A 12,079-nucleotide genomic window follows, 5' to 3' on the forward strand; every position below is an offset into this window, starting at 1 on the left:
AGCAACCCCACACATGAATGGTCTCAGGATGCTTTACTGTTGGCATGACACAGGACTGATGGTAGCGCTCACCTTGTCTTCTCCGGACAAGCATTTTTCCGGATGCCCCAAACAATCGGAAAGGGGATTCATCAGAGAAAATGACTTTACCCCAGTCCTCAGCAGTCCAATCCCTGTACCTTTTGCAGAATATCAGTCTGTCCCTGATGTTTTTCCTGGAGAGAAGTGGCTTCTTTGCTGCCCTTCTTGACACCAGGCCATCCTCAGTCTTTGCCTCACTGTGCGTGCAGATGCACTCACACCTGCCTGCTGCCATTCCTGAGCGAGCTCTGTACTGGTGGTGCCCCGATCCCGCAGCTGAATCAACTTTAGGAGACGGTCCTGGCGCTTGCTGGACTTTCTTGGGTGCCCTGAAGCCTTCTTCACAACAATTGAACCGCTCTCCTTGAAGTTCTTGATGATCCGATAAATGTTTGATTTAGGTGCGATCTTACTGGCAGCAATATCCTTGCCTGTGAAGCACTTTTTTGTGCAAAGCAATGATGACGGCACGCGTTTCCTTGCAGATAACCATGGTTTACAGAGGAAGGAACAATAAATTCCAAGCACCACCCTCCTTTTGAAGCTTCCAGTCTGTTATTTGAACTCAATCAGCATGGCAGAGTAATCTCTAGCCTTGTCCTCGTCAACACTCACACCTGTGTTAACGAGAGAATCACTGACATGATGTCATCTGGTCCTTTTGTGGCAGGGCTGAAATGCAGTGGAAATGTATTTTGGGGATTCAGTTCATTTGCATGGCAAAGAGGGACAGTCATCTGATCACTCTTCATAACATTCTGGAGTATATGCAAATTGCCATCATACAAACTGAGGCAGCAGATTTTGAAAATGAATATTTCTGTCATTCTCAAAACTTTTGGCCACGACTGTAGTTTCTGACCACCTAGATAGAAGCTGTAATGTCCGCCATCTGTGGCCGTTTTTTTTATAGAGATGAGCTGACTGTACTTCCTGCTTCTCTGACCCAGGAACAGGAAGTCACACTTCACTAAGCCCCAGAATCCCAGTGAGATGGGTCACGGCTGGAACCTGTACGTGGTCAACACCGTCCCCCCGCTCCAGCTCTACAACGAGATGGTAACGCACAATGACAACAATAGCCTTACTGTTATGACACCTTACCTCATTTTACCATAATCTTTTCTTTGGCCTTTGTTGGTTGTGCTGAACCATGCATTCAACAATCCATTTATAGTGTTTAACCTTGCATTCAACAATCAACCATTTCTCTGGGCTAGGTGGAGTACAGTAAGACGTATGAGGAGACCAACCCTCTGTCTCAGAGCTGTCTGCACCTGCTCAGTGAAGCCCACCTCCTCCTGAGAGCCACGCTCCTGGACCCCCGTGTTGGAAACCCTGTAGAGCGGCCTCAGACCACTGGTCAGAACCTAGCCCAGGCCCTGGGATATAATACAACACGCACCGCAGAGAGACAGGAGCTGCAGCAGGCCTTTCAGGAGAGCTGCGCCCAGTTAGGAGACTGCTTTAGCAGGTCAGTGGGGTCAGATCACATTAACATCAAGGTTGATGTGTTGGTGGACTGATTGATGTGTTGGTGGACTGATTGATGCGTTGGTGGACTGTGGACTGATTGATGCGTTGGTGGACTGATTGATGCGTTGGTGGACTGATTGATGTGTTGGTGGACTGATTGATGCGTTGGTGGACTGATTGATGCGTTGGTGGACTGTGGACTGATTGATGCGTTGGTGGACTGATTGATGCGTTGGTGGACTGATTGATGCGTTGGTGGACTGATTGATGTGTTGGTGGACTGATTGATGTGTTGGTGGACTGATTGATGCGTTGGTGGACTGATTGATGTGTTGGTGGACTGATTGATGTGTTGGTGGACTGATTGATGTGTTGGTGGACTGATTGATGCGTTGGTGGACTGATTGATGCGTTGGTGGACTGATTGATGCGTTGGTGGACTGATTGATGTGTTGGTGGACTGATTGATGTGTTGGTGGACTGATTGATGCGTTGGTGGACTGATTGATGCGTTGGTGGACTGATTGATGTGTTGGTGGACTGATTGATGTGTTGGTGGACTGATTGATGCGTTGGTGGACTGATTGATGCGTTGGTGGACTGATTGATGCGTTGGTGGACTGATTGATGTGTTGGTGGACTGATTGATGCGTTGGTGGACTGATTGATGCGTTGGTGGACTGATTGATGCGTTGGTGGACTGATTGATGTGTTGGTGGACTGATTGATGTGTTGGTGGACTGATTGATGCGTTGGTGGACTGATTGATGCGTTGGTGGACTGATTGATGCGTTGGTGGACCGATTGATGCGTTGGTGGACTGATTGATGCGTTGGTGGACTGATTGATGCGTTGGTGGACTGATTGATGTGTTGGTGGACTGATTGATGTGTTGGTGGACTGATTGATGCGTTGGTGGACTGATTGATGCGTTGGTGGACTGTGGACTGATTGATGCGTTGGTGGACTGATTGATGCGTTGGTGGACTGATTGATGCGTTGGTGGACTGATTGATGCGTTGGTGGACTGATTGATGCGTTGGTGGACTGATTGATGTGTTGGTGGACTGATTGATGCGTTGGTGGACTGATTGATGTGTTGGTGGACTGATTGATGTGTTGGTGGACTGATTGTGTTGGTGGACTGATTGTGTTGGTGGACTGATTGATGCGTTGGTGGACTGATTGATGTGTTGGTGGACTGATTGATGCGTTGGTGGACTGATTGATGCGTTGGTGGACTGATTGATGTGTTGGTGGACTGATTGATGCGTTGGTGGACTGATTGATGCGTTGGTGGACTGATTGATGCGTTGGTGGACTGATTGATGCGTTGGTGGACTGATTGATGTGTTGGTGGACTGATTGATGTGTTGGTGGACTGATTGATGCGTTGGTGGACTGATTGATGTGTTGGTGGACTGATTGATGTGTTGGTGGACTGATTGATGTGTTGGTGGACTGATTGATGTGTTGGTGGACTGATTGATGTGTTGGTGGACTGATTGATGCGTTGGTGGACTGATTGATGCGTTGGTGGACTGATTGATGCGTTGGTGGACTGATTGATGCGTTGGTGGACTGATTGATGCGTTGGTGGACTGATTGATGTGTTGGTGGACTGATTGATGCGTTGGTGGACTGATTGATGCGTTGGTGGACTGATTGATGCGTTGGTGGACTGTGGACTGATTGATGCGTTGGTGGACTGATTGATGCGTTGGTGGACTGATTGATGCGTTGGTGGACTGATTGATGCGTTGGTGGACTGATTGATGCGTTGGTGGACTGATTGATGCGTTGGTGGACTGATTGATGCGTTGGTGGACTGATTGATGCGTTGGTGGACTGATTGATGTGTTGGTGGACTGATTGTGTTGGTGGACTGATTGAGGTGTTGGTGGACTGATTGATGTGTTGGTGGACTGATTGATGCGTTGGTGGACTGATTGATGCGTTGGTGGACTGATTGATGTGTTGGTGGACTGATTGATGTGTTGGTGGACTGATTGATGTGTTGGTGGACTGATTTGTGTGTTGGTGGACTGATTGATGTGTTGGTGGACTGATTGATGTGTTGGTGGACTGATTGATGTGTTGGTGGACTGATTGGTGTGTTGGTGGACTGATTTGTGTGTTGGTGGACTGATTGATGTGTTGGTGGACTGATTGATGTGTTGGTGGACTGATTGATGTGTTGGTGGACTGATTGATGTGTTGGTGGACTGATTGATGTGTTGGTGGACTGATTGATGTGTTGGTGGACTGATTGATGCGTTGGTGGACTGATTGATGTGTTGGTGGACTGATTTGTGTGTTGGTGGACTGATTGATGTGTTGGTGGACTGATTGATGCGTTGGTGGACTGATTGATGCGTTGGTGGACTGATTGATGCGTTGGTGGACTGATTGATGCGTCGGTGGACTGATTGATGCGTTGGTGGACTGATTGATGCGTTGGTGGACTGATTGATGTGTTGGTGGACTGATTTGTGTGTTGGTGGACTGATTTGTGTGTTGGTGGACTGATTGATGTGTTGGTGGACTGATTGATGCGTTGGTGGACTGATTGATGTGTTGGTGGACTGATTTGTGTGTTGGTGGACTGATTGATGTGTTGGTGGACTGATTTGTGTGTTGGTGGACTGATTGATGTGTTGGTGGACTGATTGATGTGTTGGTGGACTGATTGATGTGTTGGTGGACTGATTGATGTGTTGGTGGACTGATTGATGCGTTGGTGGACTGATTGATGCGTTGGTGGACTGATTGATGTGTTGGTGGACTGATTGATGTGTTGGTGGACTGATTGATGTGTTGGTGGACTGATTGATGCGTTGGTGGACTGATTGATGTGTTGGTGGACTGATTGATGTGTTGGTGGACTGATTTGTGTGTTGGTGGACTGATTGATGCGTTGGTGGACTGTGGACTGATTGATGTGTTGGTGGACTGATTTGTGTGTTGGTGGACTGATTGATGTGTTGGTGGACTGATTTGTGTGTTGGTGGACTGATTGATGCGTTGGTGGACTGATTTGTGCGTTGGTGGACTGATTGATGTGTTGGTGGACTGATTGATGTGTTGGTGGACTGATTTGTGTGTTGGTGGACTGATTTGTGTGTTGGTTTACTGAATGATGTGTTGGTGGACTGATTGATGTGTTGGTGGACTGATTTGTGTGTTGGTGGACTGATTTGTGTGTTGGTGGACTGATTGATGCGTTGGTGGACTGATTTGTGCGTTGGTGGACTGATTGATGTGTTGGTGGACTGATTTGTGTGTTGGTGGACTGATTGATGTGTTGGTGGACTGATTGATGTGTTGGTGGACTGATTGATGTGTTGGTGGACTGATTTGTGTGTTGGTGGACTGATTTGTGTGTTGGTGGACTGATTTGTGTGTTGGTGGACTGATTGATGTGTTGGTGGACTGATTTGTGTGTTGGTGGACTGATTTGTGTGTTGGTGGACTGAATGTAAAGTGCGACCATCCCTTCCACTGATGTGTAGGTTTGATAAGCGTGACTGCCACTTGGCCCTGCCCTACTATAAGATGTCAGGCCTGTCTCTGACAGAGGTGATCTCCAGGAACAGGGGTCTGTCTAACAGCCTCTGTGGCTACGGGAAGGGCTTCCTCTTCTTCCTCAAACACTCCCTCTATGAGGAGACCCTGGAGCTGCTCACTGAGGTAACTTTCACCAGTCTTTGGAGACCTCCAGCCATTCCAATACAAGCTCTTCTGATTCAATAGCCACACTGTTGAGATTCAGTGGTTGGTGTCTGTGTGTGTTGTAGGAGACAGCCAACGAGGTGCTGGATATCTTCGGTATGGCCGAGCCGTCCCAGCTTCCCCATGTTATAGCCAGCCCTTCCATGGCCAGAGCCAGCCCTGACTGTGGCCTGGCCCACCTAGAGCGGCTGGAGTCCATCGGCGCCCCCTCCGTACCCCTCACCCTGTCCAAGGCTTCCCTGGCCCTACGCATGGCAGACCTGCAGCTCTACAGGCAGCACATGGGCCAACACACAGAGGTCCGATCATGTTTGTGTATGGTGGTGGGGGAAGGAGAGAGTGTGTGAACAGTGTATCTGCTCTATGCCCCGTCCCAGATGCTGCAGGTGTATGGGTTCATTGAGGAAGCCAAGCTGCTGCTGCACGGCAGAGGAGATGCGGTGGTACCTACTCTCCTGGCTCGCCACCTTAGGGACAACCAGGACGGCCTGCTGGTGGCAGCCATGGTGGCGCTGCACGAGAACGACAAGGTCAAACTGGACGAGGCTGACCTCTTCTTCCAGGTTAGGGTTACTGTGTGTGTGTCATTCCTCCAGGATTCCTGTAAGATTTCCTCCAGAATTCGATTCCAAAATGTGACAATATGTAATGCGTTTCATTGTGAGTGTGTTTCCTGTAGGAGCTGTGTGGGGATGTGTCAGGGCCCCAGGGAGGCCCTCAGCTGCTGGTTGACTTCTGGGAAGCCTTGCTGATGGCCTCGTCACAGGAAGCTGTCATCCAGGAGCTGCTGTTCCGCCTCACCACTGTCTACATCGATCGCGTCACACGCCGAGACGGCCGCGGATTCAAACCGCTCAAGAGCGCAGACGACCTGGTGTGTTTTCTGTGTGTCTGTAGCGTGTTTTCTGTGTGTCTGTAGCGTGTTCTTCGCACTAAGGTGTGATGTTCCATAGGGCTGGAGTCTAGGAGGTAGTGGAGATCCCTGGGTGACTGTTTCTGTGTTACAGATTAACTGGTGTTCCCACTACGGCGTGTTGCATCCCTGGGTCAGCATCCTGACTCCAGCTCACGTCAACATCATTACAGAGGACCTCCACAAACTACAGGTCAGTCTCTCTGCATCATGTCCGTGCTATTTATCAATTTATCAGTCAGACATGGAATCAATCAACCAACCAATCAACTTGTAAAATAAAGCTTTTTTTTTAACCCTTACATGTAAATGTACCACTATGGTGAACAAACAATGAATCATCCAGTCCCTGCTGTGCGGTCCCACCCTGGACGCGTCATCCATCCTGCCCCTGTTGGAGCAGCTGCCAGACGGGGACAACGCCGGGCTCAGTGTGCACGTGCTCTGTGCCACCAAGCTGGGTCACTACGAGAGCTCCATCGAGAGGTTGCTAGACCGCTGTCCTCAGGCCATCATCCCTTATGCTAATCATGAGCTGCAGAACAACAACATGGTGGGTACTGTGGAAATGTCATGCTTCTGTGAAACGTATATGCATTGCCCCAACTCCTTTGCCCCTACTGTGGATCTTACCCTATCCGTACTTACATCCTCATAACCTCAGTCCTACGGTCTGAATGCTAAGGGATAGATTCAATCAGTAGTGCGGAAGTTCCATGTAGCAGCGCAAATTTTCAAGGTAATTTCCGATTTGAGCCGACGTATGCAGCTTTTTATAGTGAATGCGGTCTCTGTGAACACGGGAACATTGCCTTTTTCTATATTTCAATGGTTCTATAGTGCATATCTTTCTAATGGATGAATGTGTTTTTGTTCAGGCTCTGTGGTGGCAGAAGCTGTTCCCTGAGCTGTGTGAGAGAACCAGGGCAACACAGGGAGAGAACACCATCCTGCTGGCTGCACTCAAAGGTACACTCACAGCAAAACTACACTGTCATCGCCACGTCTCTGTAACGTCGTCTATGAGACATGCTATACCGCACGCGAAAGCAGTACGTCGTCTGCGATGCGAGTCTCTCTTGACGCAGTGTAGTTTTTACGCTTCCAGTTTATTTTCCTCGGCAGCGGGAGCGTTACAAAGATGCAGCTGCACAGAAATAAACACATAATATCAGATATAAATTCACAAATAATCTCAATAATCCTAAAACTAAGTAGGAAAATAGCAAAAATCACCATGCACACATTGAAAGGTTTGGTATAGCATTTTAGGTTAAATGTTGAAAAATCTAAATGTTTATATAACTACTTCAAATAATTTTAATTACAACAAACATTTGTTGCTGAAGTTGCAAGAATATCCACCGTTGTGAAGCGTGACCGACATGTAGGCGGTGCTGTAATATCCTCCCGTTGTGAAGCGTGACCGACATGTAGGCGGTGCTGTAATATCCTCCCGTTGTGAAGCGTGACCGACATGTAGGCGGTGCTGTAATATCCTCCCGTTGTGAAGCGTGACCGACATGTAGGCGGTGCTGTAATATCCTCCCGTTGTGAAGCGTGACCGACATGTAGGCGGTGCTGTAATATCCTCCCGTTGTGAAGCGTGACCGACATGTAGGCGGTGCTCTAATATCCTCCCGTTGTGAAGCGTGACCGACATGTAGGCGGTGCTGTAATATCCTCCCGTTGTGAAGCGTGACCGACATGTAGGCGGTGCTGTAATATCCTCCCGTTGTGAAGCGTGACCGACATGTAGGCGGTGCTGTAATAGCCTCCCGTTGTGAAGCGTGACCGACATGTAGGCGGTGCTGTAATAGCCTCCCGTTGTGAAGCGTGACCGACATGTAGGCGGTGCTGTAATATCCTCCCGTTGTGAAGCGTGACCGACATGTAGGCGGTGCTGTAATATCCTCCCGTTGTGAAGCGTGACCGACATGTAGGCGGTGCTGTAATATCCTCCCGTTGTGAAGCGTGACCGACATGTAGGCGGTGCTGTAATATCCTCACGTTGTGAAGCGTGACCGACATGTAGGCGGTGCTCTAATATCCTCCCGTTGTGAAGCGTGACCGACATGTAGGCGGTGCTGTAATATCCTCCCGTTGTGAAGCGTGACCGACATGTAGGCGGTGCTGTAATATCCTCCCGTTGTGAAGCGTGACCGACATGTAGGCGGTGCTGTAATATCCTCCCGTTGTGAAGCGTGACCGACATGTAGGCGGTGCTGTAATATCCTCCCGTTGTGAAGCGTGACCGACATGTAGGCGGTGCTGTAATATCCTCCCGTTGTGAAGCGTGACCGACATGTAGGCGGTGCTGTAATATCCTCCCGTTGTGAAGCGTGACCGACATGTAGGCGGTGCTCTAATATCCTCCCGTTGTGAAGCGTGACCGACATGTAGGCGGTGCTGTAATATCCTCCCGTTGTGAAGCGTGACCGACATGTAGGCGGTGCTGTAATATCCTCCCGTTGTGAAGCGTGACCCGACATGTAGGCGGTGCTGTAATAGCCTCCCGTTGTGAAGCGTGACCGACATGTAGGCGGTGCTGTAATAGCCTCCCGTTGTGAAGCGTGACCGACATGTAGGCGGTGCTGTAATATCCTCCCGTTGTGAAGCGTGACCGACATGTAGGCGGTGCTGTAATATCCTCCCGTTGTGAAGCGTGACCGACATGTAGGCGGTGCTGTAATATCCTCCCGTTGTGAAGCGTGACCGACATGTAGGCGGTGCTGTAATATCCTCCCGTTGTGAAGCGTGACCGACATGTAGGCGGTGCTGTAATATCCTCCCGTTGTGAAGCGTGACCGACATGTAGGCGGTGCTGTAATATCCTCCCGTTGTGAAGCGTGACCGACATGTAGGCGGTGCTGTAATATCCTCCCGTTGTGAAGCGTGACCGACATGTAGGCGGTGCTGTAATATCCTCCCGTTGTGAAGCGTGACCGACATGTAGGCGGTGCTGTAATAGCCTCCCGTTGTGAAGCGTGACCGACATGTAGGCGGTGCTGTAATAGCCTCCCGTTGTGAAGCGTGACCGACATGTAGGCGGTGCTGTAATATCCTCCCGTTGTGAAGCGTGACCGACATGTAGGCGGTGCTGTAATATCCTCCCGTTGTGAAGCGTGACCGACATGTAGGCGGTGCTGTAATATCCTCCCGTTGTGAAATGTGACCGACATGTAGGCGGTGCTGTAATATCCTCCCGTTGTGAAGCGTGACCGACATGTAGGCGGTGCTGTAATATCCTCCCGTTGTGAAGCGTGACCGACATGTAGGCGGTGCTGTAATATCCTCCCGTTGTGAAGCGTGACCGACATGTAGGCGGTGCTGTAATATCCTCCCGTTGTGAAGCGTGACCGACATGTAGGCGGTGCTGTAATATCCTCCCGTTGTGAAGCGTGACCGACATGTAGGCGGTGCTGTAATATCCTCCCGTTGTGAAGCGTGACCGACATGTAGGCGGTGCTGTAATATCCTCCCGTTGTGAAGCGTGACCGACATGTAGGCGGTGCTCTAATATCCTCCCGTTGTGAAGCGTGACCGACATGTAGGCGGTGCGCTTACATTCTATCTGCATATCACAAGAAGTTAATTTTGTAGCCACGCATCTCGTCACACTCCCAGAGCAGCACCGTGAAAACCATGTTGAGGGAGATATGACGGTACACTCTCGTCACGGTGTCACTATAGTTTCACCGTTAGACTGTAGCCTGTGTTTTCAAGCATAGGGTTTAACTCCAGAATGTCACCACCTTTGCTGTGGTTAAAGGGGCAATTTGCAGTTTAAACAATAACAAGGCCCACCCCACCACTGTTTTGGGTAACAGCTTAGGGATGGGGCTGGATAAGTATAACCAGTCTCAAGTGATTATAGAGTTATGGATGCAAGGACTGACCATCCATGCTATCAAAATGTATAGTTTTAAACATGTTTTGAGTGTATACAGTGTGTGTTAACCATTACAATGTTTTCCAAACAGTGGAGTAAAACATGCTTCTATTTTGGTTTCTGATGGGTTACGACAGTTGACCTAAGATCATGTGGCGTATAGATGTTTTACACCGAACAAAAATATAAACGCAATATGTATTTCATGAGCTGAAATAAAAGATCCCAGAAATGTGACAAACACACAAAAAGCTTATTTCTCTCAAATGTTGTGCACAAATTTGTTTACATCCCTGTTAGTGAGCATTTCTCAAGATAATCTATCTACGTGACAGGTGTGGCATATCAAGAAGCTGATTAAACAGCATGATCATTACACAGGTGCATCTTGTGCTGGGGACAATAAAAGGCCAGTCTAAAATGTGCAGTTTTGTCTCACAACACAATGCCACTGATGTCTCAAGTTTTGAGGGAGCATGCAATTGGCATGCCGACTGCAGGAATGCCCACCAGAGCTGTTGCCAGAGAATTAAATGTTAATTTGTCAGTACGTCCAACTGGCCTAACAACTGCAGACCACATATAACCACGCCAGCTCAGGACCTTCACATTTAGCTTCTTCACTGGTAGGATCGTTTGAGACCAGTCGCACCGGACAGTCCTTTTGTGGGGAGAAACTCATTCTGATTGGCTGGGCCTGACTGGGCGGGCCTGCCTCCCATGGCTGCGTCCCTGCCCAGTCATGTGAAATCCATAGATTAGGGCCTAATGAATTTATTTCAATTGAGTGATTTCTTTTACATGAACTGTAACTCACTAAAATCCTTGAAATTGTTGCATGTTGCGTTTTATTTTTGTTCAGTATAGATTCTTCAAGAATTATTGGATGAATATAATTCATTTAAAAGTAAAAAAATGTATGTATAGTATGAATTGCAGATTGCTCCTTTATTATTCAGAGTTGGGCCATAACATCTGCATTTTCCCTGACAACAGAAACGCTGGTGGTGGTTGCCATGGAGCTGAACCCCCTGGAGTTCCTGGACCTGTTGCCTGACGACGGGACGGTCCACTTCTTCCTGCCTCACCTGCTGGAGTGCAGCCAGAGACACCTCATGATGTGAGGAGGAGAAGCCGTAGAATTACAACTAGTAGAACAGACATACAGTAGTTCTAAAAGCCACTTTTATTTCACGGTCCATCCAATATGGCAGATTAGTTGAATTTGACATTTCTGCCTAAGTAGAACAGGTTCGTTAGTGTCCATTTTAAGCATTCATTCCAAATGGTACGCCCAGTACAGCAACTGATGCAACGGACCGCTGGTTTGAATGGAAATGTCCCTTCTACTGATTCTATTTCTATGGAGGATCCTAAACCTGGAAAGCGCTGGACAATCAACCACTTAGTGTGGAGTGAGCCTCTCAAAACACTACTACTGTAGAGCCTTATGGAAATGTTACCCATACAAAACCACCATTTGTAGTCCTATTTGTCAAATTAATATGAACAGAGAATTTTGCTGTGCAGAGATATGACTATTTTCTGATTTTTAATAAGGAAATCCTGAATAATTTTTTTAACCTTTTTTTTTTCTTTTTCTCTGACCTCAATTTTTCTATTACTGTTTAGTATTGTCACGTCGCTAGTCATGCAGTGGTACAAGTCCTCTTCTGTGTGGACTTGTGGATACCCCTGAGATCTTTATTACTGAGTATTAGGAACTGGATGTTGAGTTATACACTGGACTAATCTTTCTGGTGTTCATTGGAAGAAGAGATAAGAAAAGGTGGTTGAATAACGTGGAAGGAAGGAATTTCTCTGAGAGGTATAACCTCACTACTGTGAAACCCAGTATATAATCTATTCCCAGTGTTTGTTTTGCTTTTATCAGTTTTTTTTTTTTTTGGTTCACTGCGTTTAATAAATGCTCTCTAAAAACATTTCATGTTGGTTCTGCTCCTTTCACAAACACATTAGCAATA

General features: G+C 48.0%; 1 protein-coding gene across 3 annotated transcripts in view; it reads left to right on the forward strand.

The window, feature by feature from the left end:
* The window catches only part of hps3 (HPS3 biogenesis of lysosomal organelles complex 2 subunit 1), a 32,674-nt gene extending 20,637 nt beyond the window's left edge, over positions 1-12,037 (forward strand). For all 3 annotated transcript variants that reach the window (XM_014123627.2, XM_014123625.2, XM_014123626.2), the window contains 10 exons: positions 1,032-1,140; positions 1,302-1,555; positions 5,070-5,247; positions 5,355-5,588; positions 5,667-5,852; positions 5,969-6,163; positions 6,297-6,395; positions 6,549-6,755; positions 7,081-7,171; positions 11,091-12,037. In XM_014123627.2, coding sequence (XP_013979102.1) covers positions 1,032-1,140; positions 1,302-1,555; positions 5,070-5,247; positions 5,355-5,588; positions 5,667-5,852; positions 5,969-6,163; positions 6,297-6,395; positions 6,549-6,755; positions 7,081-7,171; positions 11,091-11,218 — 1,681 coding nt within the window. In that variant the 3' untranslated portion in view covers positions 11,219-12,037. The remainder of the gene's footprint in view (positions 1-1,031; positions 1,141-1,301; positions 1,556-5,069; positions 5,248-5,354; positions 5,589-5,666; positions 5,853-5,968; positions 6,164-6,296; positions 6,396-6,548; positions 6,756-7,080; positions 7,172-11,090) is intronic.
* Positions 12,038-12,079: the final 42 nt, after the last annotated feature.

Source organism: Salmo salar, chromosome ssa10, assembly GCF_905237065.1.
Source record: "Salmo salar chromosome ssa10, Ssal_v3.1, whole genome shotgun sequence".
Taxonomy (NCBI): Eukaryota; Metazoa; Chordata; class Actinopteri; order Salmoniformes; family Salmonidae; genus Salmo; species Salmo salar.